This window comes from Haemaphysalis longicornis, unplaced genomic scaffold (genome assembly GCF_048455015.1).
Source record: "Haemaphysalis longicornis isolate Haplotype H1 unplaced genomic scaffold, Haemaphysalis longicornis Haplotype H1 scaffold_2, whole genome shotgun sequence".
Taxonomy (NCBI): Eukaryota; Metazoa; Arthropoda; class Arachnida; order Ixodida; family Ixodidae; genus Haemaphysalis; species Haemaphysalis longicornis.
In genome coordinates, this window is record NW_027526295.1 from 259,072,113 (window position 1) to 259,090,239 (window position 18,127).

At 44.0% G+C, this 18,127-nt stretch overlaps 1 protein-coding gene across 3 annotated transcripts in view; it reads right to left on the reverse strand.

The window, feature by feature from the left end:
* Position 1: 1 nt before the first annotated feature.
* LOC144167760 (uncharacterized) overlaps positions 2-18,127 on the reverse strand; it is a 31,690-nt gene continuing 13,564 nt past the window's right edge. For 2 of the 3 annotated variants that reach the window (XM_077696941.1, XM_077696940.1), the window contains exons 5-6: positions 770-943; positions 8-140 (exon numbers count right to left, since the gene is read on the reverse strand). In XM_077696941.1, the coding sequence (XP_077553067.1) occupies positions 9-140; positions 770-943 (306 nt within the window). In that variant the 3' untranslated portion in view covers position 8. Of the gene's footprint in view, positions 141-769; positions 944-18,127 lie in introns of all 3 variants that reach the window. The other variant, XM_077696942.1, reaches the window with a different exon arrangement.

Genomic DNA, 18,127 nt, shown 5'->3' on the forward strand with positions numbered 1-18,127 from the left:
TAGCCATTTCAACTTTCGTTTATGGGTGTCATATTTTGACCAATGTTTCCTCCATCCTTATTTTTTAGTACACACTTCACATCTGAGACAACTTTTTCGAATGCCTCATCTTCTTTTTTGCGCTTGAACACGCTGGGAATCTGAAATTGAAAAGGTGGTTAGTTATTCAGACAGCTGATTTAAAGCATGCTCCAAAACGGGCGAATTAATTTTTGACAATGACGAGATCACACAGACTTTTTTTTTGTTTCCGAGCTAGGTAACTCAGCGTTTATTTTTTATTGGTTGGAACTTTACGTTAGCTTTTTAGTTTAATTTTTCAGCAGCAGCCCAGAAAAAACCGCGAGGGTTATGGGCAGTAACAAAGCTCTGCAGCCGAAGAAACTCATTTTAACGCATTTTCGAATGAGACAGGTCCATCTAGGTGTTGTGTAATAGTTAGCCAAGAAGGTTAGCCAGGGTAAACCAACAAGTGCACATTTTACTCTATACTTTCAGAGCTTCCACTTGTTTAAACACTCAAAAGCGCTCCGTGGCACCTCCATTGTATCTAAAAAAAATCGTTCGAGGTTTTATGGTGGTGGTGGTAAAAACATTTATTCAGCAGATTTGCGCTTGAAAGCGGGAGAAGCCCTCAGTCCAGGGCCCCTGCGGCGGCTTGCGGTCCTGCGTGCCCGGTCCACCAACTGTCGCTCTCCTGCCACTTGTGCAAATCAAATTCTTTGCACTGTTGACTGGTAATTTTCAAAGTAATGATGGTTAAACACACCTGTTCTGTAATTGTCACGACACCAGGAGGTAGATGTATGTCAAGTTCTTTAAGGAATTTCACAGCCCACGTTTGACAATTGTTCTTCACCACGTGGTACTTGCCACATTTTTGCATAACTGCAAGAGCCTTCGTAACTTCTGGTAACCCCAACTTGAAATGCCCGAGTGACACCTGTAAGGCGAAAACGACACCATTTTTGGCATTTATACTTGAAATTTCCTAACCACTTCGAGTAACAGAGTAACAAAAGCTTGAATCTAAATTGACACGGGACTAACCGATGTTCTTTAAACTTAGGATCCTCAGATTTTTTCTCCTAGTGCTGTAAATTTTTTCTACGTTCCGAACTGATTTTATTTTCTTCTCCCTCTTATTCATTGTTGGTGCGCACTTCTTCCCCTCTTCTTTTTTTTCTTTTTTTCACCTCACTATGTTCACCCCCATCTGAAGTAGCAAGCCCCGCCATTTGTGGGGCTAACCTCTTCAGTATTCATTAAAGTTTTCTCTCTTTAAATTCTTTAGAAATTCAGAGCATTGTCTACTGATGCCTAGCATTCTTATGCCACTTCTTTTGAGAGAGAGTGCTTACTTTTTTGGTTTTCCTGAATCCTGTCCGACCAATTATCTCAATTTACTCTATTACAGCGATTCCTGGTGGAAGTTTCGCGGAATCTGTATCATTGTGCAGAAGCAGAGAGCTATCCGGAATTGCATTCTTCGTAATTTTTTTATATTGTTCTTATTTTTATTTTTTCCAAATTTCAATCGACTGATTATTGTCATTTACGCTATTATAGCAATTAAATTTGGAACTTTCCCGCAATCTGCATTATTGTGGAGATTCAGGAAGCTACATGGTTCACCATTTAACTAAATTATTTTATATATTTTTTATTTTTTAGTGTTTCAACATTTCGTTCCACAAATTATTTCCATTTACACTGGTATAACGATCACAGGTGGAGCTTCCGTAAAATCTGCAATTATGTGAAAATTAAGGGTGTAGTACGGTTTGCGGTTATACGTCCTTTGTATGTTTTTATGTTAGATTTTAAAATTTCCTTCGACCAATTATGCCCATTTACGCCATTTTAACGATTTCATTTAGAAGTTTACCGAAATCTGCATTATTGTGGTACTACAGGGTTTTACATGGTGTGCGATTTTTCGTAATTTTCTTCTTTCTTATTTTTAGTGTTTCAAAATTTCCTTCAACTAATTATCACATTTACGCTAATATAACTATTACACGCAGAACTTCAGCAATATGCATTACCGTGGAAATGCAGGGCGTTATACGGTTTGCCATATTCCGTATTTTTTAAATTTTTTTCTTATTTTTTAGTTTTTCAAAATTTTGTTCGAGGAGTTATCTCCCTTCGCGCTATTATACCGATTACATTTGGAACTTATGAGAAATCTGCATTATTGTGAAAACGCAAGTTGTAACACGGTTTGACATTTTTCGCATTTGAAAATATCTGAATTTATTATTTTTCAAAATTTCGTTCGACCAATTAGGCGGCGTTTTTGGGCCTGCTGAGTTTCTACATTCAGAGTACTGTTGTGGGGTTTGAAGATAATGTATACGTACAAAAGTCGGGAGTGTGCATTGGGTCTAAGGTTGCGCCAGTCCTGAGCAACATTTTTTGGGGGCAAGGTTGACTGTGATGTGCGGCTTGCTTTACAGGGCGTTGCCACTAAGGTTTTCCGTTTTGTGGACAATTCTTTGGTCCTGGGCTGCAACGTACAAATTGGGTCCTTCTAATGTGCTGTTCTTGATGCCTTCAAGGTGAAAGGTAAAGGTTTGAAGTTCACGGCCGAGGTTCCCGTTGACGGCACCTTGAAATTTCTTCACCTCGAGCTCCGATTCTCGCGGCATCATACATGCTGGATGTACGCGCCCCGTTCTACTAAGCCGCTCTTGAACTTCGCTTCCTTTCATTCGTAGCTAGTTAATAACGGGATAGCCCACACGTGCCTCAAATCCGCAGTCAACAAGTCCTGTTATCATGTGGCGCAACAAAGCTTCAATGCACAAATAGTTCAGCTGCAGAACGCTGGCTTTCCCCTCTCCGTGCTCCAAGCGATCTTCCAGCGTCTTGTGAAGCAGTTGAAAAGGTTCGCACATCCCTTAACAGATACCGACCAGAGTAAAAAAGTGGCGGTCATCCCCTATGTACATGCGCTGTCGCATCGCCTTAAGAAGACGCCTGACAGATTCGGGGTTAAGGTGGTTTTGTGGGCCAGGAACAAGCTAGGCAGATTATACAGCATGGTGAGCACCAGGCTCGATTCCCGAGACAATATTCTCCCACGTGGCTGTTTGATAAAACACAGACTCCAATTTGTTCGGTGTATGACCAATGTTGCGTACTGCATTCCAATGTCCTGGGGCCGGGTGTACGTCGGCCAGACCGGCCGCTGTCTCAATGTATGCGTGAGGGAGCATCATTCCTCCTTGAAAGGAAGGCCCAACACACAACTGGCGCGGCACTGTTCAGACTGCGGGTGTAAGCCATGCTTCACAGACACGCAAGTTGTTTTTAAGCACAGAGACCGTGCTACCAGGGAAATTGCTGAAGCCTTCCATATCCGGATTAAGGGTTCTGATTGTATAAGTCACTCGTCGTTGAGTATTCTAGATAAAGAAGTGCAACTTCTTCAGGACAGGGGGTAGAAGATGAGGGAAAGAAAAAGAGGAGAAGGAAATGGGGCGGTTGTCCTCATGTACCGCCGTACGCATGTGCGACGGTCACACGTGCTTGATTGTGAGGTCTTGGTGTGGTATAAATGTGTTTTCGATTTTAATAAATCTTTCAGTTGATAGATGAACACTGCACGGGCCGATTTTTTCCGGCCCGGCCCGAAAACGCCATCCTCCGGCCCCCTCGAGCCCGGCCCGGTCTTTTAAAATACGGCCCGTACCCGACCCGGGCCCGAAAGGTTCGGGCCCAACCCGGCCCGTTTCAGCCAATTACGCCTTGAGCATAAACGAGGCACTGTCCAATCCTCAGTTATTGTGAAGATACCAGCAGCACACAAGATGTTTTTTGGAGAGTGCTTTGAGAACTTGAGACAGTGTCGCAATTTTCAGTGGTACTGTGTCTACCTTTGGTTAATTACGCCCGTAACACTTTTGAAACATAATTGCAGGGCAATATTATAAGCGGAGGCATAGGTGGCTGTCTTATGCACGCAGTGCTAGCCACGCAATGTTCTCATTGCATTTTGAATAAATGAGTGGAACATAGAACGCCCACATATAGTGGAAAAACGGTGGACATTTATAGTTGAGTTTACATGAATTGCTGACAAGCTGGGACCGTTGAGTAACAAGAGCAGAAAATTCTCCTGCAAACTTCGTTTATTACACAATGCAACGAAACAGAGAAAAAAAAACGCACTATAACTGCTCCTGGTGGGATTAGGCCAGGCTTAGTAGCTGAGATAATTGGCGTATTCATGGGAGGTTGTGGCCGTTACTACACCAGGGTGGCCAATCCTGCTCTGGTGAGGGAGTGCGCTACCGGAAATGGTCGCCGGGGTTAGGCCGCACCCCAAGCCCCATCCTGCAATTCCATCAATACGCGGATTTTTTATTAAAAATCCGGTTGGAATTGTCCGCCACCGGTATTCGAACCACGGTCCTTCTGCATGCGAGGCGGATGCTGTACCTCTACGCCACAGCTGCTTCCCTGTAGCCTGAAGCAGCGAAGAGGCGTCTTGGCATGGGGAAAAAGCACATGTATGCACTTAAAGACAAGCAAGGCAATGTCATCACAAATAGGGATAAAATAGTCACAGTAGCCGAGGAGTTCTATAGGGATCTATTTGTACAGTAGCCGGGACGTCCAGGATAATGTCGAACGAGAAAGAAGTTCAGAGGAGATAGACATCCCACCAGTAACGACCGAAGAAGTAAGGAAGGCTTTGAAAGAAATAAAAGGGGGCAAAGCTCTGATGGTTATCAGATAACAGCATACCTCTTGAAGGATGGCGGAGAAATTGTACTTGAAAAACTGGTAAACCTGTATACGCAATGCCTAATGACCGCACCTGTACCGGAATCTTCGAAGAACACGAACATCATCCTAATCCATGAGAAAGGTGACATGAAGGACTTGAAAAATTACAGGCCGATCAGCTTACTGTCAGTCGTCTACAAGGTACTTACGAAAGTAATCGCTAACAGAATTTCTCCAACCTTAACCTAAAAGAACAAGCATGGTTCCGTAAAGGCTATTCAACAGTGGACCATATTCACATGATCAATCAGGGGATAGAGAAGTGCGCTGAGAATACTGAACCTATAGCCTTCATAGATTATGAGAAAGCATTTGACTCGGTCGAAACCCTAGCAGTCATTCAGGCATTACGGAACCGGGGGTAGATGCATTACGCAAGAATACTAAAGAATATCTACAATGGGTCCACAGCTACCATCACCCTCCATAAGGAGAGCAGTAAAATACCTATATGGAAAGGCGCCAGACGAGGAGACATAATCTCTCCAATGTTATTCACAGCATGTTTACATAAAGTATTCAGAAAGTTGGATTGGTAACAGGTGAGAGTAAGAGTTAATGGAGAATACCTCAGTAACCTCAGATTTGCTGATGACGTTGCCTTGCTAAGTAACTCGGGGTACGAATTGCAAAGCATGCTTTCCACACTGGACAAACAGAGTAGAACCATGGGCCTGAAAATAATATGTAGAAAACCAAAGTAATGATCAATAACCTCGGGACAGCACAGCAGTTTGAGATAGGTGATGAGGCAGTGGAAGTTTTAAGCGAATATATCTACTTAGGCCAAGTTGTGACCCTGGATACCAACCATGAGGCAGAGATAATTAAAAGGATAATAATGGGGTGGAGTGCATACGGCAGACATTCTCAGATAATGAATGGCAGCCTACTATTGTCCCTGAAGAAGAAAGTGTGTGACAGCTGCATCTTAGCGGTACTCACCTACGGGACAGAAACTTGGAGGCTCACTGAGAGGGTTCAACTTAAATTGAGAACGACTCATCGGGCAATGAAGTGGAATATGATAGGTGTAACATTAAGGAACAAGAAGAGAGCGGTGTGGGTCACGGAACAAACACGTGTTAAGGACATATTAGTAGAGATTAAGAAAAAGAAATGGACGTGGGCAGGGCATGTAATGCGAAGGCAAGATAACCGCTGGTCATTAAGGGTAACAGAGTGGATCCCTAGAGAAGGCAATCGTGGCAAGGGCGGCAGAAAGTTAGAAGGGCAGATGAGATCAAAAAGCTGCGGGGATAAATTGGTCAGAGTTATCACAGGACCGGGGCAACTGGGGAATAATGGGAGAGGCCTTTGCCCTGCAGTGGGCGCAGATAGGCTGGTGATGATGAGTAGCTGAGAGCGGCAGCCAGCCGGAGCCACTAAACGCTACCGCGGGCCCGAAAGAGGTGCATCTTCAATAATGCATTGCGAGTGAGGAGCCCGACGAGAGGAGAATGCGGCATCAGAGGAGGTTGGCTTGCCAAAGCTGGGCCGTTCATGCTCCCTCCTAAAAGTTTTCTTCCTCCATGCATATCACACGTTCGCCGTTCGGCGCCGTTGCGGCGCCGTGGCTCACCGACGGAGACGGGCGCGGTGGTGGCGCGCCGCCTCCTCTGTCAGTCTGTCTTCTCGGTCTTTTAGAATTTGTTGCCTGGGTTGCGTGTCTTGTAGTTTTGTGTTCGAGCGAACATACGAACATTAGGGTACACGCTAATTAGCGTACACGAACATTAGCGTACATACGCTAAACATTAGCGTACACGCGCCATTACCCACATGTATGAGACCCGGGCCTGATGCGGGCCTGACTCATGCCCGAGCCCGGCCCGGGCCCGAAGCTCGTGGGCCCAAGCCCGGCCCGGGTCCGATCGAACAATTCCATACCTGGCCCGACCCGGCCCGTGTGCTTTTGGGCCGGCCCGGGCTCGTGCAGTGCTGCAGTTGATAGTACGTGCTGGTGTCGCTTCCCTTTCTCGTCCCTGTGTCTGTTTCCGCTTAAGTTTCACTCATGCTGTATAGCGCTCGTGCAGTAAGCGTCTCCCAAATTTCCACAATATTTGACATCTAGTAATTACATTTCTTATACGGAAAAGCGTTCGCAGATGTCTATAGTCATGCTGCTGCCCGCTGTGCTTGTTAACCCAGCGCAAAGAAGTGCTTTCTGCTCCCTAGTTTTGCGCTGTACGGCAAGATATTCAGTCGATTTAATTTTTTTTGTACCTATATTGATTTCGCTGGCTCTTCTACCGCCTTCAAGTGACCTTCGATTTTTGTACTAGCATACCTGTCAGCAAAGCGTCGCATGTGCGCGTATGCAGCGCTTGTGTGGAGCGACCTGGACTTGGAGCTTGATACAGTGTACAAACTAACAAAGTAAAGAAAGTCACATTCTTCAATTCACAAACATGTTGTTGCTTAGTTTCAACTGAGCGAAGGAATGACGACCACCCGTCGGCGGCCGGCGGACTAAACGCAGGGCCGACCGACTCTGTCGGAAGGTCGGCGAGCCGTTCAGTAGCGCAGTCAAGCCAAGTGATTTCCTGCTGACGTCACAAACACAAAACAAAAAAACGCCACAGAAGACGGGCGATTATGCAGGACAACATTTTCGAATTGATTTTTCTACTAAATTAATACGTGTAAACGCACTCAGAGGGGCTACAATCTGCGCTAGTAATCCTGCAATGTTTACGAATCACTTCAGTGTCCTTTAAAGGCTAACTGCACTCAAATTTCACCTCTGCCAAATTTACTTTGGACGTACAGTACGCACCACCAAGACAACTGATTTTGCTAGTCCCGTGGAATGTGCTATTGATCAGAAAATTACGAGAAATGGTAAAACCTAGAACGCATAGCGTTTCCCCAATGATGCAGATTTCCCCTAAGTTGCACCTGTAATAATTGTAATAGCGCAAATCGAGACAATTCATCGAACGAGGATTTGAAAAACTAAAAAAATTAAAAATATATAAAATTATTACGAAAATTGGCGAACAGTGTAACGGCCTGCAGTTCCACAATAATGCAGATTTCGGGAAAGTTCCGAATGTAAACGTTGTAATAACGTAAACGGAGATAATTGGTCGAACAAAATTGAAAAGGACTAAAAAATAAATCCTATATAAATTAATTACAGAAAATGGCAAACCGTGTAACGCCCTGAATATGCACAATAATGCAGATTTCGCGAAAGTTGCAAATGTAATTGGTGTAATAATGTAGATTGAGATATTGGTCGGCGGAAATTTTGAAAAACTGATTGATTGATTGTAGGGTTTTACGCGCCGACGCAACGCAGGCGATAAGGCGCGCCGTAGTGGAGGGCTCCGGATTAATTTTGACCACCTGGGGATCTTTAACGTGCGCCGAAATCTCGTACATACGGGCGTTTTTGCTTTTCGCCTCCATCAGAAAAGCGGCCGCCGCGGCCGGGAATCGAACCCGCGACCTCGTGCTCAGCAGCGCAACGCAATTTTGAAAAACTAAAAACTAAGAAAAATATTTAAAAATTACCGAAAATGGTAAAACCTAAATATTGTAGATTTCGCAAAATCTTCACCTGTAATCGTTATAATAGCGTCAATGGAGATAATTGGTCGAACAAAATTTATAAAAACCAAAAAAGTCAGAGAAATACAAAATAATTACGGAAAATGGTGTCCCGTGTAACGCCCTCATTTGCACAACAATGCATATTTCGGGAATTTTCCGCCGGTAGTCGTTATAATAGCGTAAATGGAGATAATTGGTCGAACGAAATGTTAGAAAAGTAATAACTAGCACAATTATAAAAAATACGGAAAATGGCAAACCGTATAACGACCTGCATTTCAAAAGTTATGCAGAATTTTCGGAAGTTCCGCCTATACTAGTAGTATTAGCATAAATAATATAATTGGCAGAAAAAATTTGAAACATTATTAGATAGAAAAAATATTAAGCAATTAAAGAAAATGGCAGACCGTATAATGCCCTGCATTTCCAGAATAATGCAGATTTCGCTAATGTTCTACTTCGAATCGTTATAATAGCGTAAATGGAGATAAGGGCGGACAGGATTTTCGACTCGCAAAAGTCGAACATCTGCCCATACACACCCGTTCTAAGAATCAGGGTCAGGTGATCGAAACATGAGAGTACTATACTTGGCTTCTGTTGGTGAGAGGCAAGGGTCGCGCCCGAAAGCAGTAAGACAGGCAATTTCGACAGGAAATGAGTGTACATTTGTATACAAAGAGCAGAAAAAAGCAGGGAAAAAGAAAAGGATAAAAAAGACAGGGTCAAGCAAGTCATGAAAAGAAGATACGAGAAGGCAGGGGCACGCGCATGGCGCGGCACCGGGCGGTACACATCTGGTCGGCACATGGTACCAGTTCAGGGAACGCCAAGGTGGTCAGAAACGAATATTAGAAAGCACTTATACAAAAAAAGAAAGGGGAAAGGAAAGCAGTCACACACGCTCGCGTGCACAAGTTCCGCGAGGTTCGTTAGTACTACCTCATCTATAAGTTTAAGTGAGCATCGTTTGGCATCAATTAAAGTTCAAAACCCAGGACATCCAGATCCAAACACTCCAAATCCAAACGCACGACCTCCATAATACGCGTCTGGTACGATGACCAAGTGGCGCTGGCTACCACCCCAACTGCAGTAAATAAAAATACCTTAACATAAATACCCCAGAAAGTGGAGGGGAATATAGCCCCGCCTGTAGCATAGTGGTCATCGCACCAGACGCTTATTCTTGAGGTCGTGGGTTCGGATCCCATCCGGCGGGCATTTTTTCTCCACTTGCTTTCCTTCTTTCGAAATTCTTTTTCTGTTTCAATGGCCTACCACATTCTCCCCCTTTGCTTGCTGAGGTTTTCTTGACTGCTAACCCATATGTTTGTCTTATGTCAATGAGCCCCTCATTTCCCATTCTGATTCGCTACACACACACACACACACACACACACACACACACACACACACACACACACACACACACACACACACATATATATATATATATATATATATATATATATATATATATATATATATATATATATATATATATATAGTCTGGAATCAAAAACTCACACAGAGCGCGAAAAAATAAGGTTAGTAGAGACAAAGACACACGAGGACATTAAACATAAAAATAAAAGTTTACTGACGTTTCAAGGAGGGGACTCCCTTTCTTCAGAGTACAAAATAAGTTCGACTTGAAATTTCAGCTTGAACAAACAACAACAGGACTTAGGAAGGAAACACCGACACAGTGCTGCTTAGGAAGGAAACAAGGACACAGTGCTGACTTAGGAACGAAACACGGACACAGTGCTGCTTAGGAAGGAAACACGGACACAGTGCTGTACTTAGGAAGGAAACACGGACACAGTGCTGTTTCCTTCCTAAGTCCTATCGGTTTTTTGTTCAAGCTGAAATTTCAAGTCGATATGGAAAACCAACTCGCCCAAACCCAAGCAATTCTGCAAAATAAGTTCGTTTCAGAGTTATATATATGCAGAAAATGTAGCAAGGGCGAGGGCAAGGTAAGAGGAGGGAGAGTTTGTACAAATGGATCATGGTTGGTGGGTAGCAAAAGAATGAAGAGAGAGCGGGAAAATAAATTATAAAAAGGATAATAACAACACACAGTCACGCGGTACGAGCGTGGGAAAAAAAGAGAGAGAAGAACCAAACAATTAAAAAATAAAAATAAATAACAAGGTAATTTTCCTCCCCCGGGGCAACGGGGGTGAAAGAGGGGTCAAAACAAGATATGCCCATGCACGTGTTTGACATGGGCAAAAAGATTAGTCACGCGGAACGAAGACGTTCCAAAGAAGATATGCAAATGCACACAAAGGGCGAACATCTGCCCATACACACCCGTTCTAGGAATCCGCGCTCCACTAACCGCCGCCGTGACTACCGCATCTCCCGCTTTGCCATTGGCTGCAACGAAAAAGGACGACGCTTTAACTCTCTTCTGCGCGAATTCTGCCGCCACTCTCGCTGTGTCCGCTTCATTGACCACGGCTTCCAGCACCTCCCCGCCCGCCGAGTCCTTGCCGCTGATGGTCTGCACCCCAGCTTTGAGGGTGTGGCTGTCCTTGCTAGCCACATCCGCGAGCTTTGCTTCACGCAAAAGCGCTGCAACCCTCCTGGATGGCGCAAGGACGCATGCACCACCACCCAAGCTCCCGCAGTGTCCTCATACGACAGTGACTTCCCACCGCTGCGTCTGCCCCCCTCCAGCTCAACACCCCCCCGACGTCCCATGACACACGGGAAAACGGGCCAGCCCCGCATGCCACCGTGGCCACGGACCTTGCTCTGAGCACCAGGGACCTGCCCCCGGAGTCCCCTGACGCACGCCGCAGCCTGCCACCCGTACGTGCCCCTAAGGCCACGGCCCCGGAGCACTGACGCATCGCCTGCAGCCCAACCCCGAGAGTGCGCCGCGCCCACAGCCTGCCGCGCCCGCCCTCGAGATCGACAGCAGCCACCGGAGCCCCAACCACAACCGAGCCACGGGGGAAACCGCCGCCAGCAGCGAATCCGCACTGCCTTCGGACGCCCCGAAGCCAGCCCATGCCCCGTACAACCTCCGAAAGAAAGTGTCGTCTGCGCCGACAAACTGACTAGGACTCGGAAAACCCGGTAATGCAGCTTCCTACCCAGTATCAAAACAGTTCTTAAAATTAAGAAAGATTACTGAAAAACGCATACGTTCCCAAATGCACGTTTCCGCACTTTCACAGTATTTGTCTGCCGAGGTAGCTACCATGGGTTTGAGGGTTAGGCTGAGACCTGCAACTGCCGAACTGTCGCCTTCCAACAAGAAAAAGTGGCAACAAGTACTAGACAACGCATCCTTGCAATTAACGCAGATAATTCTAGATCACTACGAGGCTATGTCCCATTCCCTCCGCCAGGAAGAGGAAATTCTTAGTAAGGAGCTAAGCGAAAGAGAATCAGGCCTTCTACGCAGCTACGAATCCAAAAAGGCATCCGCCATATCCGAAACAAAAGTCCGTAAATTTTCCCGAGATAATATCCCTAGCAATGACTACACCCGCAAGAATAAAGTTAGCCCCATTACTAATGGCTGTCCATTATCTGGGAATGCACATGAAAACCACCCCTTAAACGCGCCAATACTAACCATTCACAAGCTCTCATTAGTGCCAGTACTAGTGAGTCTGCCAACGCAAACCCAAATTTTTATTCCCCTTCTGTAACCTCTCCCCAGGCTACTAAAACTAACAAAAATCTTACCGGAAATGTGATGAACCTCTCTAGTATTACCCTGTCACCAGATCAGATGAGCGCCTTGTCAAAAGGTCTGAATTTTTGCCCGGCAACTGGCGGTTTCAACGAATTTCAGCTTTTTAAGGACTTAGACAACTTCGCCAGAAATATGAGACTGCGGGAGTACTTCCATGACCGTCCTCCAACCGACGAAGCCCGAACTGCATTGCCTAGCCATAAGCACTGGACCCCTCCCACGCAGCGCGATGCATGCCTCGACAAGTACATTAGAGCCGTTCATCGCGATGTACGAGCAGCATACGAAAAGCAAATCCCTTTCCGCTGTAACATCACAAACAAGGAAAAGAAAGCCCTGGGGGAACTCGCAGGTTGCCCCGAAATAGTAATCAAACCGGCTGATAAAGGAGACGCCATCGTGATCCTCGACAAAGCTGACTATGTCAACGAGGCTCATAGACAACTATCACAATCTGCGTTCTACAGAGTACTCCCTAGCGATCTCACTAATGATTACAGGCTAATTGTCAAAGAAAAAAACTCACTGAGCTTGTTCAAAATCAGGAAATAACTGAAACAACTGCTCGTTCTCTTATACCCTTAAGCCCAGTAGCCGGTAGATTCTACCTTCTTCCTAAGATTCATAAAAATAACAACCCAGATCGCCCCATTGTCTCTGGCATTGGCACTGTCCCCGAGAACCTCTCGCGGTATGTCGACTCTCTCATTCGCGACATTCCCCCCAGCTTTCCATCCTTCATTAAGGATACAAATTATTTTCTCTCGGATATCATGAAGATGGAAATTCCTAACAACTGTTTACTTGTTACCCTAGATGTCGTGTCGCTATAGACTAACATTCCGCATGTCGATGGGATCACCGCTGTATCATGTGCGTATGAGGGGTCGGCGGGTGACAAACCTATCGATTCTCTCACCCTTGAAACTTTCCTTCACCTTATACTTGAACTTAACAATTTTGAGTTTGATGGTGTCAGTTACGTGCAAATCAGCGGAACGTCAATGGGAACCAAAATCGGGCCCAACTACGCGAACATCTTTATGGGATGTCTGGAGTCAAACTTCCTCGAAACCCAAAATTTGAAGCCATTGTACTACAAAAGGTATATAGATGATATATTCATGATTTGGCAGCACGGTGAAACTGAACTTCTTGCGTTTATTGAGGCTTTTAACCTTGCGCATCCTACTATCTCCCTCTCTAACTCCTACTCTGCGCACAGCATAAATTTCCTGGATGTTACTCTCACAGTTTCTCAGGGCGTACTTCAGACTAATGTCTACAGGAAACCTACGGACACGCGCCAGTATTTCCACTTCCACAGCAGCCATGTCAGGCACTGCAAGACTGCAATACCTTATAGCCAATCTCACCGTTTTAGGCGAATCTGCACAAGCCAGGCGGATTTCCATTCTAACTGCAGAGAACTTAAAACCGCGCTCTTGAATAAAAAATACCCAGAGCAGGTGATCGATGACGCGATTACACGAGCTAACCAGTTGAACCGCACCGACATTCTTGGAAAAAAAGCTCCAAAACCCACTCAACAAACAAACCTCGTTTTGACCCATTCTGCCTCTTCTCCGAAAGTTGCACCCATACTAAGGAAACATTACAATATCATTGCTCAAAGTGAACGCCTACAAAAATATTCCCCGAGCCGCCACGTGTTGTTTATAGACGCAGCAATAATTTGGGCGACGTTCTCACTAAATCCAACATCAGCCGACCACAGACTACTGGTTACATGCCCTGTAACAAACCACGGTGTAAGGTATGCCCACAAATGACCACCACACAGCGCGCCGCCAGCACAGCTTCAAACTATTATGTTAATGTAAAAGGGAACTTTAACTGTGATTCCGCCAACGTCGTATACCTGCTGGAATGCACCCTCTGCGGCAAACAATACATCGGCCAGACTGAAACACCCTTTCGTTTGAGGTTTAACAATCACCGCTCTCATGCAAAAACCTGCCCTTCTTTGCCTCTATCAAAGCATGTTAACACTCCTGGTCATTCTTTTGAACAACTGAAGGCCACAATTCTTGAATCTAGTTTTAAAACGCATCACGATCGCGAGGTTCGTGAGTCCTACCTTATCTATAAGTTTAAATCAGCGTCGTTTGGCATAAATGAAAGTTATGGGAAATTAACGTGTCTTTCCTCCGATTAAAATTTCGGCTGCATTTATCAGGCTAGTGTTATGCCTGTTCATTTCTTTACCTCAACAATATTCTCCCATTAGTTGGTGAGCTCCCGTAGTTGGGTATAGTTTCGTGCTAGCACAACGTTTTTGAGCACATTGGCTTCACTGAACCAAATTTGATGAACAAGTCTGGACATTGTGTTCTGGGTAGAAGGCTGCAGTACCATTTTTAGCTTTGATATTCTCACCTTGTAATTAATTTGTGAACGCGAGCGTGTGTGAGTGCTTTCGTGTCCTCTTTCTTTTTTGTATTGTTGTTTTCTAATATTCGTTGCTGACCGCCTCGGCATTCCCTGAACTGGCACCTTGCGACGGCCAGATGAATACCACCTGCTGCCGCGTCATAAACGTGCACCTGCCTGTTTTCCTTCTTTTCATGACTTGTTCGACCTTGTCTTTTTTTCATACCAATGTACACTCATTTCGAGTCGAAACTGCCTGTCCAGCTGCTTTTTGGAGTGACCCTTGCCCCCCCCCCCCCCAACAGAAGCCACGTGTCTCATGTTTCAATGACCTTACCCTGATTCTTAGAACGGGTGTGTATGGGCAGATGTTCGCCCTTTGTGTGCATTTGCATATCGTCTTTGGAACGTCTTCGTTCCGCGTGACTAATCTTTTTGCCCATGTCAAACACGTGCATGGGCATATCTTGTTTTGACCCCTCTTTCACCCCCGTTGCCACGGGGGAGGAAAATTACCTTATTATTTATTTTTTATTTTTTAATTGTTTGGTTGTCTCTCTTTTTTCCCACGCTCGTACCGCATTACTGTGTGTTGTTATTATCCTTTTTATAATTTATTTTCCCGCTCTCTCTTCATTCTTTTGCTACCCACCAACCATGATCCATTTGTACAAACTCTCCCTCCTCTTACCTTGCCCTCGCCCTTGCTACATTTTCTGTATATATATAACTCTGAAACGAACTTATTTTGTACTCTGAAGAAAGGGAGTCCTCTCCCTGAAACGTCAGTAAACTTTTTAAACTTTTATTTTTATTTTTAATGTCCTTCTGGTGCGTCTCTGGCTCTACTAACCTTATATATATATATATATATATATATATATATATATATATATATATATATATATATATATATATATATATATATATATATATATATATATATATATATATATATATATATATATATATATATAGAAAGAAATGCCGGCAGTCTATAACTGCCGGCATTTCTTTCTGTATTTCCTAACGAGCCCCTCATTTCCAAACCCTATATATATATATAAGAACTTCGACCAAGGTTGAAACCACGATTGTTGCCACCATTTCAACAAAGAGACTTGCCTTCGTCAGAGAGTTGCCCTGACGAAGGCAAGTATTTGTGCTCAAACGTTGGCAACTATCGTGGTTTGTACCTAGTTCGAAGTTATCTATCCGTGTGTTCGGTACCATTTTCGGAGTTTATATATATATATATATATATATATATATAAATCTAGAGAAAGATAAACTCACAAAGCGCGCAAAATTTTGCTACAGCAAAATCATGTAACTTTACTCTGATGAAGGCAAGTCCCGTTGCCGCTACGTAAGTAAACGTTGTTTGTTATTGTTCTTGCTGTGTATCCGACTCTTTACTTATACTATATATATATATATATATATATATATATATACATACATAATATACATATACATATATACATACATATATACATACATATATAATATTCTGTCATTGAATTAAGACAGAAATAGGAGTTTGCAGTCAACAAAGCCTCGGAAAGCAAAGGGGAAAATACAGTTACACATGGTGCGTATGTGGTTGTTGCTATGTGTTTCTACTCCGCCCAGTATTTTATGCTGGCTTTGTTGTACGGCATCCTTTCCTTTTTATCTCGTTCTTTTGTTTCTATTTTTTGGTCCTCAAGCTTGCTGCAGGTATGAATAACAAGTCACTGTGAATTCCATCGTACATTATTCTTAAAGATGCTCAGCTGTTGTTCTGACGTATCACGCAGCATGTTTAACCCTCTTCGCTGTGATTGGCCCGTGACCCCTTGTACACGTGTGCTCGTGCACTTTGGTTGTATTCTGACGAATGCTTGCCCAAGCCGAAACGTCAGTAAGGTTAGTTTGTTATCCGTTCCTCTTCTTCTTTAGAGTATTTTTTACCGGGTCCATTGTAGCAACTGCTGGCGTATAGAGGGTATTCGTTGAAAAGTTTAGCGGTCAATTACTTCGCTTGGCAACACTGGAAATGGCCACAGACATGGCCGATGTGCCACGGACATGGTCAAGTACCGCCATCCCGCGGAGCCCGACGTAACGAGTGACGGCGCACTCACATGGTTGCATGAAGAAGAAGAGGGGTGCCTGATCTGGGGGCCGTGCGCACAACGTCACCTAGCAACAGATGCTTGGCCACAGATATGGCGGTGCACTCGCATTGTTGCCTGCATGCATTCCACGCCATTGAATACCGGCCATATCTACATACATATATATATATATATATATATATATATATATATATATATATATATATATATATATATATATATATATATATATATATATATATATATATATATATATATATATATATATATATATATATATATATATATGGACGGATCCCACCCGGCGGGCATTTTTTCACCACTTTCTTTTCGACTCAAAAAATTCTTCATCTCTTTCTCTGACCCACCACAACCTCCCCTTTGCATTCCGAGTTTTTCTTGACTGCCAACCCTTATTTTCTATCTTTCTTCACGGAGGCCCCCATTTTCTCATTTTCTGATTCGCTACATGCTTAGCGAGGGCCTCTGTTCTGGCAGTCTTGGTGCCAAAGGGAGCTTAAGAGAGTTCAACGCTGGTCGACCACTCTCGACATGTCGTAGACACTCGAGTCACGGCCCGGGGGTTAAAAAGAAGGTCCCCTTCACCCCGAGTAGTCCGAGTGGCGCTGGCTACCACCCCCAAGTGCAGGAAACAAAAATACCTTAACATAAATACCCGAGAAAGTGCTGGGGAAACAGCCCCACCGGTAGCGTAGTGGTTATAGCAACAGACCGGTATTCTGGAGGTCGTGGGTTCGGATCCCACCCGGCGGGCATTTTTTCACCACTTTCTTTTCGACTAAAAAATTCTTCATCGCTTTCTATGACCCACCACAACCTCCCCTTTGCTTGCTTTCCGAGGTTTTCTTGACTACTGCCAACCCTTATTTTCTATCACACACATATATATATATATATATATATATATATATATATATATATATATATATATATATATATATATATATATATATATATATATATATATATATATATATATATATATATAGCGAATCAGAATAGGAAATGAGGGACTCGTAGAAATAACACAGAAATAAGGATTGGCAGTCAAGAAGACCTCGGAAAGCAAAGGGGAGGTTGTGGTAGGCCATTGAAACAGATCAAGAATTTGGAAAGAAAGAAAGAAAGCGAAGAAAAAATGCCCGCCAGGTGGGATCCGAACCCACGACCTCCAGAATTGGGTTCGTGGGTTCGGATCCCACCTGGCGGGCATTTTTTCTTCGCTTTCTTTCTTTCTTTCCAAATTCTTGATCTGTTTCAATGGCCTACCACAACCTCCCCTTTGCTTTCCGAGGTCTTCTTGACTGCCAATCCTTATTTCTGTGTTATATATATATATATATATATATATATATATATATATATATATATATATATATGTGTGTGTGTGTGTGTGTGTTTGTGTGTGTTTAGAGAGGGACAGAAGGAGAGAGAGAGAGAAATCGAGGGAGCAATAGAACTTTGAAGATTGTGGGGAAACCGGAGAAAAAAGGAAACT